The sequence below is a fragment of the Priceomyces carsonii genome, assembly GCF_900007245.1.
Source record: "Priceomyces carsonii strain CBS4050 genome assembly, scaffold: Debaryomyces_carsonii_scaffold_3, whole genome shotgun sequence".
Lineage (NCBI taxonomy): Eukaryota > Fungi > Ascomycota > Pichiomycetes > Serinales > Debaryomycetaceae > Priceomyces > Priceomyces carsonii.
This window is the reverse complement of record NW_026946676.1, coordinates 718,355-739,889: the sequence shown is the minus strand read 5'-3', so window position 1 is coordinate 739,889 and position 21,535 is coordinate 718,355. Positions and strand designations below refer to the sequence as shown.

Genomic DNA, 21,535 nt, shown 5'->3' with positions numbered 1-21,535 from the left:
GTCTGTGGGATGAAAAGTTGTGTTTAAGAAGATATTCTTCATGAATGCAATGCTTAAAGGAAAAACACAAGAAAAAAAATAGCCAATGGGAAGAGTGCAAGTGAAGCAGTAAAAGTCTCCAAAGTCTTATGCTCACCAAGACCTATGTGGAACAATGATTGGGCCCCATTCTCGGTTGATGATACCGTTACCATATCGTAGGTTCTGATACTAGCAAGTGTACCACTGATAGACCCCAAGCCAACAGAACCCTCCGGAACAGATGCAGCAGTCGTAGGATAACTCAGAAATGACTGATAGTATTCTGATAATGTAGTTCTCGTGATCCCGTTTGAATCAGTTCCCGTAACCCAAACTGAAGTAGGGGTTGCTGAAGTCGTTGTCGCTGCTGATGCTATGCTTAGCATCATTATCAACGCAAGATGAAAGATGCCAGAAATCATATTGAAGTTCTAAAAGTTTGCTTTCAACCAGATGCTATGACTCAGACGAAGAAGACCAAAAGTGAAAAATTGATGTGTACTAACTAAGCTAGATAGGGAGTGAATTAAATATATTATGCTATCTTATACAACGAGTATCAAGAAGCTCCCAATTTCCTTGCTAGCTCTAATCCTTCGGCAACTGCCCGTATCTATATGCTCAGTTTAGTCCAAGCCTTTTCAAGATTTATGTTCTGCTTTGAACTAATTTAATGGTCCTTTTTGTCTATACTCTGGGCCTTGGCACAGACCAAAATTCTTATATGTTCTGTTGAGAGAATTTCTGCAAGGCTCATCGCAGTGAGCCACTGCGTATTTCAATTCGGCCTACTCTGGAACGCCATGTAGGAAGCCACGCGTAATTCCCGAAGCCATGTTCGAAAAACATGTCCTACGGTCTTTGTTCTAAATATATCATTGCAGTTTTATCTGTTTACAAGAAGCAAGGAGTGTCATTATGCATAATTCTAATTAGAAATCGGTGCGATGGACGGTATACGACGGCATGTTGTGAGACAATCTCGGAAACTGCGATAGAACAGCTAGTAAACACTAGAAATTCTACGCATTAGGTCGGAGCAAAAAGGGATATGTGTCACACTACACGAATTCTTGGAGGTATTTAATAAGCCAATAATAAATTATTCCTCGAGATGAAAGCGACGACGCACTTTTTTTTTGCCTCGCTTCTAGGTTGATGACTGCATGCCGTGCCCCTCCGTTGCATATTACTGATAGCAGCTTGAAAAATTGACCCCGAGACCAGAAAGGAGATCACCGGAAACAATCCGTATTAACTGTTACGTAATGCTATGTTCGAAAACCTAAATACGACATTTGTCTTTCGACTAGTGGTCGAAGTGTCAGAAAAGCCGACGCATTGTCAGGAGCTGTAGATAACCCTAGATTCCGCGCAATCAAATAATTACCAGAGCCCGGTGATAGGACCCTCTTGCCAATGCGTCGCTTAAATGCCTGACAATTGATTAGACGCGCTGGCACTCGTAGAACCTGAACGTGAATTTCAAAACCATTGCAGAACACGCTGGCAACAATTGTAAACAAAGGAAAATTCCTAAGAAAAAGAGTAGCAATGTGTCAGATCTTGCAGAGTGTACTAAAAAGAGACGTGTCGTATTCCTTTTTTGTTAAGCAAGTGAGCTCGGCTGAAACTTAAACCGATCGGGTTGCGATCTTACTTATTAGGGAGGATTACAACGTGTCAAATGAAGTATTCCACAGCCGGTTTTTTGGAAGGAATGGTATTAAGATCCTGATTAGCAGCCTCAAAGACTTTGTAGTCTCTACCAAGATCGTCATCTATGGCAAGCACGGAGGCTATGTTACCACAACGATAACAGTAATTGGGGGCGGACCACACCGTGACTAGCTCCAGATTAAACATCTCTTTGTAGCCTTCCATTACTAATTGATGCGCTCTAGCTATAAGAGAGATGTTGTTTACTTGAAGAAACTTGTGCACCTCGTTCTCGCCGAACAAGAATCCCGCGCCACGAGGAGAAATGGACCAACCTGGAACCTCTTCTGGATCTGACCATAATAAGTCGCACATTCCTCCCTCATGTGGGACTTCTTGCTTTCTATCTAATGTTCTTATTTGATCAATTGTATCAATATCGGGACTTAATCCGCCGTGAATGCAGAAGACGCCACCTTCGCCTCCAACAATAGCTCCGAGCGAGAGATAATCGAATACTTCACAGCAATATCTCCAAACATTAACAGACCCATATTTTCGGATACACTCATCGTAAAACCCATATACTGTCGTGATTTGTCGAGACTCGTGATTTCCTCGTATTAAGGTGATTCTATCAGGATATCTCACTTTTAGTGCTAACAAGAATAAGAAGCTCTCCACCGAATAGAATCCTCTGTCAACAAAATCGCCCAAAAATAAATATTGTGTGTAGGGACATTCTCCACCCGTTCTGAATAACGTTATCAAGTCATGAAGCTGGCCATGTATATCACCACATATTGTTACGGGTGTATCGACATGCTGAATATTGGCTTCTTGCACTAATAGCTCAATCGCCTTTGTACATAACTCCTCTACATCTGGCTCAGGAATGTGTCTGCAAGCCTTTATGGCTTCTATCATTCTTTTAAACGTGTCAGTATATCAGCGAAATATTATAGATGATATATTTCGTCCACTTCATTCGTAAAGGGTTCTTTAAAAACAATCGCGACTTACTGATCTAGGTTCAACATTCTAAGATGAATGTATGAACAAAGAAATATAACAATTATCTATTCCTTAAAATCTATACTCTACAAGTTAACGGCATCTTCATTGATAGCCAACGCGTTGAAACTGACCCCAGTGAAGTTGTATGCACACCCAAACTCTATTTTGCATCAAATGATAGACAAGGATTGCAACTCTAGCTTTAAATTTCTATTTCATCTACCGTTTAGATGCAGCTGGCAGCATGTGTTGTATCTTTCCTCTCTGAGCTCTAACGTATTCAGTATCCGGTTTTTGCTTACGTTGAGACTCCTGGTTCTTTAATACAAGTGCCATACAAAGAAGAACCAAAGTGTCCTCATAACTATTATTCAAAGGCATTTGTCTCACTTCAAAGAGTGAATCCTTTCTTATAGTTGAGAAGAAATCAAGTGCCCCTTGTTTCACATAATTATACTTGTGGTATATAGCAAACGGGTGTTCGAAACGTTTGGGATGTGCGGGATTCCCAGTTGACCTACCAGTGAAGAAACCTTTACACTTTATTAGCTCATTGTTAGGGAGCAATTTTTCCTCTGAGTCCGCGAGACAGAGCTCATCGTCTTCAAGTATAATTAGCTTGAAGTCACGAGAGCCTCTATTCGCATGCATCAGAGTGGTCCCACACCATCGCAATTTGGTACCCTTATACATTGTGTCTGCAAAAGTGTCATAATTGTTGACAAACATCACTAAAGTGAATTTTTTAGAAGAATCTTTTGGATCTGGCCTGAATTGAAACAAGAAACGTCTTACTCCATAACCCAATAGCCATTTAGACTTAACCTTGCAATAACAGTATCTTTTTTTGCGTCCATTCGGTGCTAGGACTTTCCTGTAAATCGCCATTGCCTGATTATTTTGGTATTTAGTGAAAAAACCAGTCCGATCCAGTGACTTCAACTTCAAGATATCATTACATGTGCGTTGTTCTTTGAAATCAAAATAATCCTTGACGTCTTTGAATACCTTTATAGTTGGATTAAACAGCCAATCATTTGAGTACTCAGAAATAATATATTTGTTGCGCTCGCAATATAATGACTCTAAATTTTTACCAAAAACATAAGAATACGAGGGAATACGACCATCAGGTAAAACGTGCCTCCTATCCTCCTCTTCTGCTTTAGCTTGATAAGACTTGAATATGGCTTCCCTCATTATTAGTCTTAGCTATTCATGCAATCTAAGTACATTATCAGTTTTTGCGTCCATTTTGTTTGTGTCGCAATTATCTACAAAAATTTATAATTGTATATCACTCTGAAGAATTCAAGTAAAATGAATGAATACACAAATATATATAGATAGACTTTAGAACTGTGTCAAAAAAGTTTTTATGATTCTCCATGTCTTTCTTTATGCAATTTTCTAATTTCTTTTGCCCATTTCTTTACATCTTTGTCATAAGCGCCCTGTTCTACTCCGTATAAGAATGGTGTTTTCAATCCAAGTAATTCGGAAGGACTCTTTCTCTCCTTTTCCTCCTTCACTAGGCACAAGTCTATAAACTCACACAACAGCGGGTCATAATTTGTATGGCTAATAGGGTTAATCTTTTTCGTTAACGTTGGCGGGGTTTCATTGACAATTCTTTGCAATAAATCTAATATCCCTTCCGGTTGAGCTGCACTCTCAGTATCATCAGCCCAAATAGATAGTCCACTAGAAAGCTCTATTAGCATCAAACCCATTGACCAAATATCAGATTTGACTCCATAATGTAATCCCTGGATTCTTTCTGGAGACATGTATGTTGAAGTCCCTACGAAAGTATCCGCCATTGCGAGAGAATTTGTCAATTCTCGGGAAACACCAAAGTCACATAGCTTAAACTCGCCTTTATGTGTCATCAACACATTGCTCGGTTTTATGTCTCTATGAATTATTTTATGAGTTTTATAAAGATAATCCAATCCACTCAAAATTGAATATACAACCTTCTTCAATACAAATAATGGGAATATTTTTGGCGAACATAATGTTAAGATCTTGTCCAAAGATCCACAGTTACAATACTCCATGCAGATTACAATAGTATTATTGTTGTTGATAAAGGCACCATAAAATTCAATGATGTAAGGTGATCGACATTCATGCAATATTTTTAACTCTCTAATAATGTGGGTTTGAATAACACTCTTTGATTCGATATGTATTACCTTCTTGGCCATAGTCTTTTGAGATGGTATATGCAATATTTTTGAAACAGTCCCAGAGTTTCCCGAACCCAAATTTTTCAATGTTAATAAATCATTATTGTTTAATTTTATAGATGACGTTGTTGATATAGGAGAAGACTGATCAGATAAGGTCAAATCTACTGAGTGGTTGAGAACCTCTGCCGGTGAATTTGATTTGGACTTTGTGGGAGATATTGACGATATTACAGTCTGTCTCTTTCTATTGGCTCCAAAAATCTTGCTGTTTTCGTTATTCTTCAGATTTGATAATTCTAACTTAGAAAATTGATCCAACAAGTCTTGGTTACCCTTACTCAAAACAGCATCCTGATTGTTCTTTGAAAAGCTTTCTCTATTTAAGTTTAGTAAAGGTGCCGGCCGCACTTTATTCTTGCTCAGTCTAGGAATCTCAAGTCTTATACTCGATTTCTCTTCCATTTTCTTTGCAGGTGATGACTCTAAAGAAAGCTTCTTGAAATTCTTTCTCCTGAGCGATTTAGCTTCTAAAATTTCTCCATTGTCTTTCGTTTCAGTCATCTTAGGAAACATCCTCGATTCTGGAGACGCTGCTGGCGATGGAATAGGAGGTAAATCCTTATCCTTTATGGAACCAAGGGAAGACAGAGACAAGTTATTCAAGGGCATCATGTTGTGCCTCGTATGATCAGATCCCTAAGACGCCTGCTAAATTGATAGGCGTATTTAATAACTCAAATGACGTTTGCGAGATATGTCTTTGTTTTGAAGTCAAAATATTTATTTTCACACTTAAGTGAGATCTTTCAGTACGATAAGTGTCAAATCTATCAAATCTATTACTTGGAAGTGTCTAACGAAATCAAATTGTTCTGTACACTTTATAATACAATTGCCATACTACTGCCGGAAGCTAGACAAGAGAAAGGTCAAGAATTTAGGACCGAGTATCTATCATACAGGCTAAAGCGGAGGTTTCGTATATAGAGGAACAAAAACAACAAATAGAAACCTTAAGATAGCATAAGTTCCGTCATGCGAGTCAGCACATTAACATTTTAATCTACTCAGTATTTCAAGAAAGAAGTACCATGTAAATGATTCATTAATTAGTTATTATGAGAGTTGAAGTATTGATTTTCGTTATCAGAAAACCCTTATTATAAAAGCTTATCCAAAACTTATTATTCTATTCTTAATAAAATCCCCTTATATAAAATACATAACATCAACCGAACTACTATACATCAGAATGTCAATTCTTAATACCGTTTTTTTTTTGTTAATGTGATTTGTGAGCATCAATTACGGCCAGTACCTGGCGCCAAATTCCTTTGTTGTGCGGCAGCAACAGCCATTGCATTTTGGAAATCAGTAACAACCGGGTTAGAACCAGGTTGTTGCTGTGGAACATAATGCTGCTGCCTAGCCTGAAACTGGGCCTGAGCTTTAGCTTGAGCCTGAACCTGAGCTTGAGCCTGAGCCTGAGCCTGAACTTGAGCTTGAGCCTGGGCCTGAGCTTGAGCTTGGGCCATAGCCTGGTTGAAAGCATGCTGTTGAGCCACTGCTTGATTATATTGCTGCTGTGTTTGAACATATTGAGGCTGGCCATACAGCTGTGGAATCAGTACGGGGCCGAATGCACCTGGATTTGACAACATTGCCAACGATTGATCCAGAGGCATCATGCCCATTGAATGTGGAATTGGATGGGGAACAGTAGATGAAGATGGCACTGAATTAGAATTTGAAGACGGTGTTGTGTTTCCATTCTGATTCAAATTCTTTTTTCTATTACGACAGCTGGAACAAACCTTGTGCTTACCAATATCAGCTGCATCCAACGACTTTGCGCATCGATTACAATTTCCCATTCTCTCCAAATTTGTCCTTCTTATTTTATCATTTTCCCTACATCTTTGGCACACTTTATACTTACCAGTCTTGTGCCTATCCTTTTCTTTACCATTTTTCTCGTCACCTGTTATAATTGAAGCATCTAACGGACCAGAACAGTGTACACACTTCCCTTGAGCAGCTCTATTTGCCTTCCTTGTCCTCAAGTTTTGTCTACAGCCTGGACAGAGTACGAACTTTTGCTGATCGGGAGGTATCTCTGAACCGCAACGTCTACATGCCCCATGTTTATCCTTCGTTTTCTTCTGCCATCTTCTGGAACGCTGCCTCTGTAAGTCACGACAATGTTGACATAGTTTATAAATCTTCGGCTCGGCCAAAGGCTTAGGTCCTTGTAAATTGTCTGTCGATTGAGGAATAATTATAGGCTGATCAAATTCCTTTTTACACCTTGAACACGAAGATCTTAAAATCTGATTAATAGTACCATCAATACCTTGCTCCTTTATGATTTCTTCTCCTTCACCGCCTTGATTATTGACTATCTGTTGCTGAATATGAAGTGGAGGAATAGGGGCCACCAAACCTTTTTCTGGTATATCAAACTTTGACTCTTCACCTCCAAACGTAGAATGAGAAGGATGAACAGATGCATGTTGTTGTTGTTGTTGTTGTTGCTGCTGCTGCTGCTGCTGTTGTTGTTGTTGTTGTTGTTGGTGTTGTTGCGGCAGCTGCTGATGATGTGCCTGAGAATGTTGATCTGCCAGAACTCTCATCTGATGCTGAGCATGTTGTTGTTGTTGCTGTTGTAAATCCTGGTGTAACACTTGATGGTGCATGGGCTGTATTTGGTGTAAATGATTCTGTTGCAACTGGTCCTGCGACAACTGGTTTTGATGAAGTTGATTTTGCTGTAACTGGTAGGCATTTTGTTGATTATATCTCAGATCCTGTCCCAGCAACAATGCCTGAGCAGTTGCAATACTGGGGTTCGAGGGGTTCGTCAAGTCAAAATCCTTGTGTCCACTTGCAGGGAGTACTCTACCAGTACTATCCGTATGCAACTGCGGGTCGAGGGACGAATCCACACTCAAAAACGGCTGCTCCATGTCTTTCTTGGTCAGCTAGATTCTTTCTTGGTATCACCTGCAACTTTTCCACAAATCGCTACTTCTATGTACCTCCTTATAAACAGGAAAAGATTTCTGTTTATTTAACCTCTGATCTCTTCTTCCTAGAGTTGAGTCGGGATTCTATACAATTTTGTATTGCTTTCTATTTTGCTGGTGTTCTTTTAGAGCTCTTCGACAACTTCGCTAGTCTACTCGATCTCACTACGGTTATGAGATGGGTTTATACTCAGGGGTAAATTTCGTCTTTATGTGAACACTTTAACTGGGGATCGAAAATAGAGTGGTTTTGAGCTATTTATAAAAGCCTCTGGATTAACTGAGCGGCTACAGCGCAAAAAAACAAAAAACGAAAAATCACAATTAACTGTGTCAAACACGACCTTTCAAGGCAGTGGCAATTTGTACAGTACAACAATAATCATTGTGGAAAAGCAGGGTAGTACTGGTGCAATCGAATAGTAGCGCGGAACTCATCTTACGGAACACTTTATACTTTACGGGGTCATATTAAGGGGAGCTGAGACGTGAACAGTTAGTCGCCATCTCTCCTGGGGTAACTTCGTATCTAAACGTCGAGTTTGCCTCTGTAGCAAGCAACCTAGAAACAAACGAGGTGATATAATAAACGGTAGTGCCTGAAACATAACTTGACTTAAATACTAGACACAGCATTGCTACCGCTTTTGATACGCTTTGCTCTAGGCCCCACAGCATATATTGCGCTTCATCGTCAGCTGCGAAACGCTAATGATGTATGCGAATCGTCTACTCGGACGGTGTTGTTTCACTTTCTTTTTCTAAGTCTCAATATTACTGGCCACCGCGCTCTAGCAGATAAAATTAGGGACCTCTCGCTAACTTCAACCTCTATTGTTAATGCTTGCTCTGCCTACGTGTAGACATAAACAACACAGCCAATTGGATGTCCTCTGAATGGAAATATTGCATCGCAGACTTACAATAGAGATCTTCATATAAGAGCGGCACCTAGGAAGGCTATGGTACCGCGGTCAAAAGAGTGTAGCCATATACTTCACACTTACAATAGATACAACCATAGCCACAAACATGTCTACATGTATAGAGACTTCAGCGTATACTCTTGAGGCATCTAAAGCTCCATTACAGTTTAATATTGAAAGCTTAGCGAAAGAAGAGGTTTAAAGGCTAGGCTTGCACCTCTACTCCTAGACATGGTAATTTTGGTTCACTCAATATCTTGATAGTTTCTCAATTTAGATCTGGCACAGCAGCCCAGCACTTTGATTGCAAACATATGCCCCGCGTGTACAAGGGACCACTACAACCGAATTTGGTACACCATCTACTCCCTTTGATGTTCCTGAGCACCCACCTTATCGTAAACTAAGAGTTATCTTGGCTACATTCGCAAATTTGTGTCCCTTGAATATTTATACCTTGAAAGAATACCTAATACTACGAGTCCATTCCTATTTACATTTTACAGACATAAATCATCTGATTACTCCCCATTACTCTAGCCTCTACTCAAATCTATCTCTCAAGTATGTTTGGGCAATCTCACCAGCCCTATAGGCCCCTAAACCGACTAACAAGATACCAAGACCTCTAATGGACTTCTGCCACCACACGGGATTCTTATTAAAATCTATGCGTCCAGTCTTGGAGTCTTTGAAAGGAAGAGTTGAGCTGAGATAAGTACCTCCTCCAATACATACCAATGACTGGACTGCTGTGCATGACAAACATGGCTTCCCTGGTAATTCTCTGGGTGGCGGCGGATTGAACACGGATAAGATATTCGACATAACTGAACAGCAACAGCAACTTTAGATGTCGATAGTTTTGATATGCATATAAGCTCTCCTTGTAATGTCTTATGACCTGCCTACCTATTTATGAAGACTGGTTTGATATGACTTGATGTGATGTTACCGTGATTCCGAAATGTATATAGGATTTTTTTTTTTTATTAAATTTATTCTAGTTTATGTTTTACTGATCTTGATTCCTTAAACATGTTAGCAATTACAAGAAATACGCATCCAGTAGTAGGAAGGGATATAAATAAGGCTTGTTTGACGCTTCTTTTAGGCAAGCGCCGATATTCTGGGCAATATCAATACAATAACCCTTATCCCCAGTATAATCCGAGGCCCTCCTGGACTAAAAGATTATTTTATACATCTGTGGGTCTCCTGGTAGTATTTGCTTATGCTTATTATATGTACTGGCCAAAACATACTTTTCCAAGCTCTGTGGCTAAGATTTTGAGGAAAGGTTTGTTAGCTGAAAGTGATAAAGGAGAAAATGACTATCAACTTGCCTTGAAATACTATCTAGAAGCCATAAAACACTGCAATGAAATAGGCATGGATAACCTATCTGATGAATATACAGGTATTCAATTGAAAGTTGCAGAAATGTTCGAGAGATTAGATATGATAGAGGATGCAGCATTCGTTTATAATGAGATCGCAACTCTATATTTGAAGGTCTTAACAGCAAAACCCGACTCTTTGGATGGCAAGCGAGTTAAAAACTCAGAACACAGAGCCCATCTAATCCAAAAGGATTTAAGAATTGCTATCAAGTTAGTTGAAATGAATGGATCCAATCCTCAACTAGCAAAGGCCATATTAATGACTCATTTGATCATCGCTCAGGATGAGGTGCAGAAAAAATTGGGACCATTTGGGTCTTTGAAGGCAATCACCCAACCAATGACTGCTAAGGATGGTACTAGTACCGATTATAAAGCTACGATTGATCAAACTTCAATTGAAATAAGTAGCAATGGTGTCGTTACTACGATGAACAAGAATCCAAGTGCATGGGAACCGTTTAGCGATGAGTTCTTTAATGCGATGGATTTGCTAACAGCCTTGTGTATATCAACTGGGGATTTAAATATGGCCTCTAGGGTCAAAATCTCTATGACTGAATGGATGCTTTTGGCAGATGTAGAGCCCCATAAAATTTTATTGTCACAATGCAACTTGGCGTCATTATTATATTTACAAGCGGAGCAATACGAAGCCCAAGAAATTGCTTTGAGGAGAAAGTTTAGTGATTTAACTGGAATCGAGTACAGCAGGATCAAGAATGAAACTAGTCTCAATCAAAATAAAGAAATTATAAACGAATTATTAGAAAAAGTGCCAGAAAGTGATAAGGAAAGTTATGATCTTGCCGTCTTGAACAAGGATAAGTGTATTAACTTATCCATCAAGTCTTACGAGTCTGTATTGGAATTTGCTAAAAACTTGCCTCAGAATACATCAACAAATAGTACAGTCAGCGAAACAGTTGCGTTGGCGACTTATGGATTAGGCGTAGTTCAACTTCATTTAACCAATTACGAAAAGGCTGAGAGATTATTGAGGGAGTCGAGGGTTCGATCAAAAAGCTGCGGATATGACGATTTGATCGCTGAAATAGAACGAGAATTATCTAAGTTATTTAAAGAAAAGAAATTGAGCGAGACCAGTAAATCCGCTAGAGATGAAGAGTTAGAAAATGCTGATATAGAGATGGATATTCACATGAAAAGATAGCACGAAACCTAATTTGAAAGCATAAGGAATCAAAATTTAAGATGTACATAGGCAACTAATAAACGTTACTTTTTGGTATGGATTATAACCATATTTAATTCTCTAGCACAAAGATATTAATAACATTGAAGGGATGAAAACAACTAATTTCTGTTTAAAAGAGGACTTTCTTCATCAATTGTTTTGGAGGTCTTCTTCCTGCAGAAAATAGAATTGAATATATTTCTAATACCACCTCTTTCGATCTCATCTAACTTATATTGGTATATCACGTCGTATGAGGGTGGTTCAATTTCTCTCGGAGAAACGTTTTCAACTGGTGGAATACCTTCAGTAGATGTAGTAGAAGCATCTGATTTGATAGGCTTTAAAGATTGTATTGGAACTGGCGGTGGTGGAGTGCCTGTGATAAGACCATCTAGCTCTGGCCTCATCAATGCTGGATTTCTAGCTTTTGATGCAGCAGATTGACGGAACGCATCATTTCCTAAAGTATCAACTGAAACACTGGCTCTCCTCGAATCACTATCATTGCCGAGATTTCCTTGCGAATGAAAGGAGAAAATAGAGGAATTATCATCGAAAACCGAACCCATGTCTTCCAAGCTCAAGCCTTTAGTTTCTGGGAAAAGGAAGTTAACGCACAAAATAGATAAGAAACAAGAAGCTGCAGGAATCAAGTAAGTCTTCCATTTAATTCGATCTAATAAAATGGGGGTCATCTCACCAACGATAAAATTAAAGAGCCAATTTGTGGCTGTCGACATTGCTGCACCCTTGGATCTTACAGAATTGGGGAATATCTCACTAGTCAACCACGGAATTGGACCCCAACTATATCCGAAAGCTGCATTAGTAACTATAACGCACACAACGACGATACCAGGCGTATGCTTATTATTCAAGTGTAAAGAATAGGCTATCAATAATAAGGGTATACCCATCAATAACGCCCCTGATAATAATAGAGGTTTTCTACCCCAGCGATCAACCAAATACCAAGGGGGAATAGTACTCAATACATAAATGATGGCATTAATACCAGTCATCAAAATTGCTTGTCGTCCGACCCATCCAGCTGACTCAAATATCATGGGAGCATAATATGAAATGATATTGATACCATTTAATTGTGCAAACATTTGAGAAAAACATGCAACTGACAATCTCTTGGCATACTTATTAAATAAATAGTTGTAAGATCTCTCACCACCTTCAACCCTTGCAATTAAAACATTCTCTTTGATATTTCTATATTCGCTTTTTGCAGCTTCATCTTCAACATCACCATCAGCATATAAATCTGATATAACAATCATTCCTTCTATATCATGGTTGTGATCGAGTAACCATCTTGGTGTTTCAACTATCACGAAAGAACCCAAAAACAAAAGAAAACCCATGACACACTGAACAAACAATGGAGATCTCCAGGAAAGATCACCTTCTATATAAGAAAAGCCATAATCAACCCAAATACTCGACGCATAACCAATAATATTACCAGTGAACTCCAAACACGCGTAAAACCCTCTATCGTCTGGTGGACTGATTTCTGACTGATAACAAGGTATAATAGTAGTCAAGAAGCCAATTGCAACACCTCCAATAAATCTACCAAATGCCAAATTCATTATATTGACAGAAGATGCCTGAATGAGCCCACCTACGACGAAAATGAATGAACCATATCTTATGGTTTTCCTCCTACCCCACAAATCACCCATCTTACCCGCGATGAATGAAGAGAACAAGGCTCCAATTTCAAGTATAGCGATCATACTACCAATTTCAAATGGAGTTGGCTCTTTGTAATATTTTTTGAAGTACTTATTTGTCAACAAAGACGACATAAGACCTTGTTCAAATCCAAATAGGAACACACCTAAAGATACGAAAATCGAAGTGAAATTAAGAAGGACACTTCCAACAAGGAAGCTCTCTTTCATCTGAATGTTATGATGAGCATTCCGATGAACTTCCATTTTATCTTATTATCCAACCTTATTCAGCTATGGATAGCCCTAAATAACTATATAAGAGTGATCTGAAAGGAATTGTAGGAAAAAGCTTGAGTTTCTGCTGGGAATTATTTAAGTAATTAATCTCATTATAGGTATGATCAATGATTACGTCATTCTACACGACCACAGAATTTTAAAGAACTGAATAAATTGATTAGTTATAAAGGCAACAAAGTATATAGTGTATTAGTAATGGCACCTTCATGTAAGAGCACACTCAAGTAGATTGAGATAAACCAACTAATAGAGACACTGATGGAGTCATGACTTAATTTGCTAATGGATATTGCTCAATCTAGTATTATTCATGTGCACATTTATGTCAAGTCTATCAGTATCTTCTTCAATCTGCCTCAACCTTGAGTTCTGGCTATCAACTTCCTGGCCCATAGTGTTTGCAGAGCTCTTTAGCTTCTTGGCATATAAACCAATTTGGTCCAAATTACTTGCTAATTCCTTTTCAATTTCATCATCTTCGGAATCATTCTCAAACTGATATCTCTGAGCAGCTTGCAAATCCCTCTCTCCCTGATATTTTTGGTGGACATCGGAGCTTGTAGCATTTTGAGTAATTCCTTGTTTAATTCTTTGCTCGCTATCATACATATTTTTTCTATTTGTTTCACGCAAGTACTTTTCTTGAGCTTTCGAGTTTTTAATTTTTTCTTCCCGCTGAGCTAGTCTAGATTTCTTGTTGAAGGGATTTCCATAAGCGGGAATAAATATCAGTCTATTCAATCTCTTTAATTCTCTAACTTTCTCATCTGCAATTTGAGTTTGTGTATCAGCTAAAAGCAAATTCTGCTCCGCGTTATAAAGCCTCTCTGATTGTGAGCCTAACATTCCAAGAGTATTGGAACCCGAGGCATCAGCTTCCTGAGCCATTCTTAATGTATTTCGCGTCAGAGCAAGGGATTCTTGTTTTACAAACCTAATATCTTGCTTAATTGCTTCAATTTCTTCATCTTCTGAATTTACTTGTTCCTCTTCAGGCAAGTCATCAAGATCAACGTTTAAGTCATCTTCCTCTGGTACATCGTTAAGATCAAGGGTTTCATCGTCTCTCGTTTGATGCCTCCTGATTGGCTTCTTCAGAGCAAACATTGGATTCGATGGAATCTCGTTAAGATCTAGAGTTTCTTCATCAAAGTCTCTAGCTCTCCTAGGAGCACTTTGCTTAGATGTTTTAATACTCTCTTGAGTAGTGTCTCTAGTGTTTTCTCTTGTTATCTTCGAGCCACCTCTGTTATACGGATCAACCGACTGGCTGTCAAAATTAGTCTGTCTACCCGTTCTTGTCGAAGCATATGGGTTAACAGAAGATGAGATCAGTTGATTATCATTTATCGAGGAGCTTGATCGAGCCAGAGCTTGGCTATTTGGAGCATAGGGGTTTAATGACTGAGAATCTCTAGCATAAGGAGAGCCCACTGAAGTATGAGAACTATAGGGATTCGGGGCCAGCGAGCGCTTACTGTAAGGATCTGATCCGCTGGAAGATTGCACCGAATGGCTGGAGCCACTGCGAGGGTTCTCTGCATTTCCATTCTCCTGTTCAGCATAGGGGTTGTCATTTCCGCCCTCACCGCTGTTCATATTCGCATAAGGATTTACCGGTGCTAGACCTGGCTTCATATTGTGTCTTTCCTGAGCATACTGTTTGAATGCACTAAATTTTTCTTGTCTTCCATTCGTAGATTTCGTAGCAATACCTACCTTATTTAAGTCATCTCTTAACTCTTGTTCAGTGGGATCCTTTTTCTGAAATATCTTTCTGATACCCATTTTATTCTTTCACTAAGCGAGTAATTTTGGGAGTAAGAAAGGTTATGGAATAGAAAGATATATGTATTCTTGTCGTTATACTGTTTAATAAAATTTCGGTACAAAAAGACACCACGTAATAATAGGGTCTCATGTAAGACATGGAGAAATGGCCCTCGCAAAAAACACATCACATGACTTATCAGGTGACGTGACTCACGTATAGAAGAAACAAAAAATTTTCGAGCTCAATGTCTTGCTTGTTTCCAATAGTGTGGGCACATTCTTCGTAAATCTTGTTAACATCTGCTAGAGATATTCAAGAAGTAAAAGGGTGGACTAGCGATAGTATTAAACAGAGCAATAATCAATGAGTACTGTTGCTGAAGTGTTCGAAGGTGAAAACAGAGACTTCAAAAGAAGAAAGACTGATTTAGCGAAGGTAACAAATAACGGTACAATTATTGGAAAAGACGGAACGACGACGCCTGTTCTGGAAATAAAGAATATGGATATTGACCAAACATACGAAGCCCGTAAAAAAGAACTTAGTTTCAAAAGTAGATTCTGTCCATGTGGGTTCTTACATGGACCAGGTCAAGGAAATCACAGCGACATGTCAGCTTCTGGCTATACGAGCAAGCCTTTACTTAGAGGTCCTGATTAAATTCAGAATGCTTCATTTGGTTACAAGAATTATCATATACCGTCAAGTCGAATCTTGATTAGAAAACATCATGAGAGAAATGCTTCAAGAGTCATTTTCAAAAAAGTACATTAAAATATATTTCTAAGTCACCCATCACCCAAAGTATAGATGCTGGGCATACTTCCTGGCGAGAAGCTGGATTACTTTTAAATAGTATTACATAGGGTAATACGGACAATATTTCAATTTAGATAACTTTAAAGCAGGCTGCAAAGTACTGGCTGCAAGTATGTAAACTCTTCTCTGTATCACTCTTAAGAAGTCTATAAAGTCAAATAGTATAATTCTCAGATTTGGTACATTGGGAAGTCTATCTTAGACGGAATATATTCAGTACTTCATCCATCTTGATGTTGTTGGTGTAACTCAGCTCTAAAGATTGCTCGTTTTGCATCGCGGACTCCCCGTAGCTCCGAGATGCTGCGTTGATAACAATCTCAGCGGACTAGCGGCTTTGTCGTGCGAGGATCAAATATTATTTCGAGAGCGACGTCGTGTACTGGTGCCGAGATACTACAAGGAACTCAATATTACTATTGTAAATACGAGTTAGGAAGCCGAGCTTAGTAGAGATAATCTAGTAACAATCGTTCCTTGTTCTTCTAAGTTTCGTTGAGCTCGAACATGATAAATGTGTTCAAGAGCCTCTCAGGTTGATCGCAAATGGGTGCCGTTTTAAAACAGAAGATACGCCTGTTACTTAATCACAATGAATCTGGTTATATAACAGGAGACTCTAGGCTCAGGGTCGAGCTCAGGCTGTAGATTTGTAACGTCCATGAGGTGATATGTGTTCAATCACTCTTTACTATACGATATCAGTTGCAAAATATTTTATCCCAAATAGGAAATATGATAGTAACGCGTACGAAAAAATGTTCAATATGTATCTTTATTTCTTTGGCGTAGAAAACCTCAGGAAAGTAATTGAAATCAGTATCTACTCCTGAGAGATTCAAATAGTATAAGCATATCTATCATATCAGTTAACTATACGAAATGTCTAGTCCTTCTGAAAATTCTAGGAAGAGATCTGCTTCTGATGATGAAGATGATAGGTCCATGAATCACTCATCACCATCGTTGGCATCTAGCCCCCAGTTACCACCATCTTCTCCAGCATTGCCCTTTGATAATGACGAAGAGGATGAAATTCATAATGACATAGAAGACTTGAATCCTTCAGATGAAGAGGAAGGTGAGGACTTGTTGGATAACATGGAAAATGATTATCGAAGAAACGAGTCCCAAGATCATTATGACCTAGGCGACGGAAATATCGATGACGAAGAATACGAAGAAATGGACGCAGCAACAAGGAGAAGAATAGACCAGCAATTGAATAAACGTGATACGTTGTTCGGAGGAGAGAATGGACATAGGTCAAGAGGTCAAGCATTCTTAGATGATGAAGGCGAAGGCTTGGATGATATGGGTGAAGTTGATCAGTATGGGCTCCCAGTTCAAAGAAGGCGAAGGAGACAATACGAAGATGAGCCTGATGATCTCATGGAAGAAGAGGAGATTGACCCGTTCAATGAAGAACTTTCTTTAGAAAGCTTGACAGATATCAAAGCACCGTCGATCACAGAGTGGATCTTACAACCAGCAATCTCTAGATCGATTGCCAGAGAGCTAAAATCCTTCTTATTAGAGTACACAGATGAGAAAGGAAGATCTGTTTACGGTGCCAGAATCAGAACTTTAGGTGAAGTCAACGCGGAATCTTTAGAGGTTTCATACGACCATTTGGCAGAATCTAAGGCCATCTTAGCATTGTTTTTAGCAACTTCTCCTGCTGAGATACTAAAAATTTTTGATATAGTTGCAATGGAAGCAACTGAATTACATTATCCTAACTATTCACAAATTCATCAAGAAATTCACGTAAGAATCACAAACTTTCCTAATTACTTAAACTTAAGAGATTTAAGAGAAAGCAATTTAAATCAAATGGTTAAAATTGGTGGTGTCGTAACAAGAAGGACGGGCGTTTTCCCTCAACTCAAGTATGTTAAATTCGATTGTCTCAAATGTGGAGTTGTTTTAGGGCCATTTATTCAAGATTCAAACACTGAAGTTAAGATATCATTCTGTACGAACTGTCATGCAAAGGGTCCTTTCAAAATAAACTCTGAAAAAACTTTATACCGTAATTATCAAAGAGTTACCATTCAGGAATCACCAGGTACAGTGCCCGCAGGTAGATTGCCACGGCACAGGGAAGTTATATTATTGTGGGATTTGGTCGATATTGCAAAACCAGGTGAGGAAATTGAAGTCACAGGTATTTACAAGAACAATTATGATGGTCATTTGAATGCTAAGAATGGGTTTCCGGTCTTTGCCACGATCATGGAGGCCAATTCAATACGGAGAAAGGAAAGTTCCTCGAATAATGGTGAAAACAGTATAAACGCTTGGTCAGAGGAAGAAGAAAGAGAATTCAGGAAACTCTCTCATGAGAGAGGCATAATTGATAAGATAATATCGTCAATGGCCCCATCTATTTATGGTCATAAAGATATCAAAACAGCGATTGCATGTTCATTATTTGGAGGGGTTCCAAAGGATATAAATGGGAAGCATTCAATTAGAGGAGATATCAATGTCCTTCTTTTGGGAGACCCTGGTACCGCTAAGTCACAAATATTAAAATATGCCGAAATAACTGCAAATAGGGCGGTTTTTGCAACAGGGCAAGGTGCTTCAGCAGTAGGATTGACAGCATCTGTTAGAAAGGATCCTATCACAAGAGAATGGACATTGGAAGGTGGCGCTTTGGTGTTAGCTGACAAGGGTACTTGTTTGATTGATGAATTTGACAAGATGAATGATCAGGATAGAACGTCTATTCATGAAGCAATGGAACAGCAATCAATATCTATTTCAAAAGCAGGTATTGTGACAAGTTTACAAGCAAGATGTGCAATTATCGCGGCTGCAAACCCTAACGGAGGTAGGTATAATTCAACACTTCCTTTATCACAAAATGTTGATTTGACGGAGCCAATTTTATCCAGATTTGATATTTTGTGTGTTGTTAGAGACTTAGTAGATCCCGAACTGGATGAAAGATTAGCATCTTTCGTAGTGGATTCTCATATGAGATCACATCCAACGCAAGAAGATGGCATTGAGGCAGATGATGATGAGCGTTTTGATGAAGATGATGAGGATATGGTCACAGATACACCTACAAGGCAGCACAGAAGAACACGAAATGAGAAAATAAGTCAATTGCATAAAGAAAAAGAAAGTGAGATATCCCCAATCCCACAAGAATTGCTTGTGAAATATATTCATTACTCAAGGCAGAAAGTCCAACCAAAGCTCCACCAAATGGATATGGATAAGGTGTCAAAGGTTTATGCAGATTTAAGAAGAGAGTCTATTTCAACTGGCTCATTCCCAATCACGGTTCGTCACTTAGAGAGTATTTTAAGAATTGCAGAAGCATTTGCCAAAATGAGACTAAGCGATTTTGTTAGCCAAAGCGATTTGAACAGAGCCATTAAAGTTAGTATTGATAGCTTCGTAGGTGCTCAGAAGATATCAGTACGTAAGCAATTGCAAAAATCTTTCCAAAAGTATACGTTATCAAGCAGAAGATAATATGATATTCTCTTGCAAGTCTTCGTTACTCTTCTCTTTAGTTGTATTAATATTATGATGTTTAATAGTATCGGGTGCTAAAATATTGTATACAGGAAACAAGTTATAAATATTGATGATATTGTAGACCAGTGAATACCAAAGAATCTTGCGGAAGGGGAGCTCACTCACGAATGAAACTAAGTCGATATTTGCATTTCATAATAACCTGTGGCTTTGTGAAAGAAGCAATTGGCGACTCGACGTTGGAAAACGAAGACCTAACTGTTGATGAAAATTGTGGTGTCAGTGGACATTGTCAACCAAAGATCTCCAGTAATATATTTCAAACAATAGAGGAAACTGATACCAATGCTGCAATAGCAGACAGATCCATTCTGGTGCTGCCGTTTTCATCACAGACTCATCTACGCTCAAAGCATACAAGCAGCATTGATTCACATACTAATAGCATTAGTACGTACCAGGGTCAAAATTCTAGCTCCACTTCTCTTGAGGTGCTTAATGTCACAAACTCAATAGGAGATGTAGCCGTTTCCAAGAGTCCCAATGCAACTCTTGAGGAAGATTGTCATTTCTTGTCCTTTGAGGAATGGAAAAAACAAGTGAAAGTTGAAGCCAGCCAGAAACAGAAACTTGATAATGTTACAATATCAAAAAACGACTCAACTAAAAACCAAGGCTTAATTAGCAAGAAAAAAGGCATTGTAATTAAAGAGAAAGATGAGAATATCAAAGAAAATGAAGATCATGGTAAAATATACAAGGATAAATTCAATTTTGCATCGGTCGATTGTGCAGCTACCATAGTCAAGACAAACTCTGATGCCAAAGGCGCATCTGCTATTTTATTCGAGAACAAGGATTCTTACTTGCTAAACGAATGTGCGTCTCCCAACAAATTTGTTGTCATTGAGCTATGTCAGGATATTTTGGTAGACACGATTGTAATTGGAAACTTTGAATTCTTCAGTTCAATGTTTGAGCGACTTAGATTCTCAGTAAGTGACAGATTTCCCACGAATAGCTGGAATGTTTTAGGGGAATTCAAAGCTCAAAATGTAAGGGATGTGCAGACTTTTAAGATTGAAAATCCGCTCATATGGGCCAGATACTTGAAATTAGAAATATTAAGTCACTATGGAAATGAATTCTATTGCCCGATTTCAATTGTTCGGGTGCATGGTAAAACAATGATGCAAGAGTTTAAAGAAGGAGAAGAATCCACTTCTACCCTTGATGACCAGCCAGAGGAGCTACTGTTAGACTCTTCTTTACCGGAGATTACCAACAACAACTTCTCCAACAAATTAATGGATGAATGCAGGGTGATCATGCCTCATTTAGAGCTCTCAGAATTTCTAAAGGATATCAACTCCACTTCTTACGATTACTGTGATGCTAATATCACAGAGCCGGAGATTACCCAGATTCCTGAAACGAAAACTATCCAAGAATCAATTTATAAGAATATCATGAAAAGATTGTCGTTGTTAGAGTCTAATGCAAGTTTATCATTGCTCTACATCGAAGAACAAAGCAAATTATTATCAACCGCATTCACAAATTTAGAAAGGCGCCAAACAAAAAGTTTTGATTCCTTACTTCTTTCATTCAATTCTACGATAACAAATCACTTGTTTAATTTCAAGAAGTCATATTCAATTTTACAGAAGGAATATCATAGATTATTCAAGGCTCAGGAGTCGCATCATAGGGATTCGCTCAAAGAATCAAATTATAAACTCCTCTATCTTGGAAGCGAGTTAAGATTTCAGAAGAGAGTTTGCATACTCAACACAATAATTATGATATGCTTGCTTGTATATTTCATTGTGAGCCGGGATGTTTATATTGAAGAGAATCTGAATATACCAATTCGGCGCCATAGAGCCCCTAGGTACTTGGTAGGATTTTCTAAAAAATTCAAAAGACCAAGAGCTCCCGTTCGAAACGGCGGCCACAGACGAAAAAAGAGGTTGCATTAGACATATCCTAG

The 21,535-nt window shown here is 38.7% G+C and overlaps 12 protein-coding genes across 12 annotated transcripts; 4 read left to right on the top strand and 8 right to left on the bottom strand.

The window, feature by feature from the left end:
- Window positions 1-53: 53 nt before the first annotated feature.
- Window positions 54-443, bottom strand: KRE1 (Kre1p; the record flags this gene model as incomplete). The annotated part of the gene is made up of 1 exon (XM_062952800.1): window positions 54-443. One exon carries the CDS (start codon window positions 441-443, stop codon window positions 54-56), a length of 390 nt encoding a protein of 129 aa, XP_062809666.1.
- A 1,261-nt stretch (window positions 444-1,704) lies between these two features.
- Window positions 1,705-2,607, bottom strand: PPH3 (phosphoprotein phosphatase PP4 catalytic subunit; the record flags this gene model as incomplete). Its single annotated transcript, XM_062952798.1, has 1 exon — window positions 1,705-2,607. One exon carries the CDS (start codon window positions 2,605-2,607, stop codon window positions 1,705-1,707), a length of 903 nt encoding a protein of 300 aa, XP_062809665.1.
- A 309-nt stretch (window positions 2,608-2,916) lies between these two features.
- On the bottom strand, window positions 2,917-3,897 carry PRCAT00002907001 (uncharacterized protein; the record flags this gene model as incomplete). The annotated part of the gene is made up of 1 exon (XM_062952797.1): window positions 2,917-3,897. One exon carries the CDS (start codon window positions 3,895-3,897, stop codon window positions 2,917-2,919), a length of 981 nt encoding a protein of 326 aa, XP_062809664.1.
- Window positions 3,898-4,073: 176 nt separating this feature from the next.
- Window positions 4,074-5,567, bottom strand: HST7 (mitogen-activated protein kinase kinase; the record flags this gene model as incomplete). Its single annotated transcript, XM_062952796.1, has 1 exon — window positions 4,074-5,567. One exon carries the CDS (start codon window positions 5,565-5,567, stop codon window positions 4,074-4,076), a length of 1,494 nt encoding a protein of 497 aa, XP_062809663.1.
- A 629-nt stretch (window positions 5,568-6,196) lies between these two features.
- Window positions 6,197-7,861, bottom strand: WOR3 (Wor3p; the record flags this gene model as incomplete). The annotated part of the gene is made up of 1 exon (XM_062952795.1): window positions 6,197-7,861. The coding sequence occupies one exon, from the start codon at window positions 7,859-7,861 to the stop codon at window positions 6,197-6,199; it is 1,665 nt and encodes a 554-aa protein (XP_062809662.1).
- A 1,529-nt stretch (window positions 7,862-9,390) lies between these two features.
- Window positions 9,391-9,675, bottom strand: PRCAT00002904001 (uncharacterized protein; the record flags this gene model as incomplete). Its single annotated transcript, XM_062952794.1, has 1 exon — window positions 9,391-9,675. The coding sequence occupies one exon, from the start codon at window positions 9,673-9,675 to the stop codon at window positions 9,391-9,393; it is 285 nt and encodes a 94-aa protein (XP_062809661.1).
- A 210-nt stretch (window positions 9,676-9,885) lies between these two features.
- Window positions 9,886-11,424, top strand: PRCAT00002903001 (uncharacterized protein; the record flags this gene model as incomplete). Its single annotated transcript, XM_062952793.1, has 1 exon — window positions 9,886-11,424. The coding sequence occupies one exon, from the start codon at window positions 9,886-9,888 to the stop codon at window positions 11,422-11,424; it is 1,539 nt and encodes a 512-aa protein (XP_062809660.1).
- Window positions 11,425-11,567: 143 nt separating this feature from the next.
- On the bottom strand, window positions 11,568-13,409 carry HGT3 (Hgt3p; the record flags this gene model as incomplete). Its single annotated transcript, XM_062952792.1, has 1 exon — window positions 11,568-13,409. The coding sequence occupies one exon, from the start codon at window positions 13,407-13,409 to the stop codon at window positions 11,568-11,570; it is 1,842 nt and encodes a 613-aa protein (XP_062809659.1).
- A 315-nt stretch (window positions 13,410-13,724) lies between these two features.
- Window positions 13,725-15,233, bottom strand: SEC9 (Sec9p; the record flags this gene model as incomplete). The annotated part of the gene is made up of 1 exon (XM_062952791.1): window positions 13,725-15,233. The coding sequence occupies one exon, from the start codon at window positions 15,231-15,233 to the stop codon at window positions 13,725-13,727; it is 1,509 nt and encodes a 502-aa protein (XP_062809658.1).
- Window positions 15,234-15,582: 349 nt separating this feature from the next.
- PRCAT00002900001 (uncharacterized protein) lies at window positions 15,583-15,879 on the top strand (the record flags this gene model as incomplete). Its single annotated transcript, XM_062952790.1, has 1 exon — window positions 15,583-15,879. The coding sequence occupies one exon, from the start codon at window positions 15,583-15,585 to the stop codon at window positions 15,877-15,879; it is 297 nt and encodes a 98-aa protein (XP_062809657.1).
- Window positions 15,880-16,920: 1,041 nt separating this feature from the next.
- Window positions 16,921-19,536, top strand: MCM2 (MCM DNA helicase complex subunit; the record flags this gene model as incomplete). Its single annotated transcript, XM_062952789.1, has 1 exon — window positions 16,921-19,536. The coding sequence occupies one exon, from the start codon at window positions 16,921-16,923 to the stop codon at window positions 19,534-19,536; it is 2,616 nt and encodes an 871-aa protein (XP_062809656.1).
- A 173-nt stretch (window positions 19,537-19,709) lies between these two features.
- PRCAT00002898001 (uncharacterized protein) lies at window positions 19,710-21,524 on the top strand (the record flags this gene model as incomplete). Its single annotated transcript, XM_062952786.1, has 1 exon — window positions 19,710-21,524. The coding sequence occupies one exon, from the start codon at window positions 19,710-19,712 to the stop codon at window positions 21,522-21,524; it is 1,815 nt and encodes a 604-aa protein (XP_062809655.1).
- Window positions 21,525-21,535: the final 11 nt, after the last annotated feature.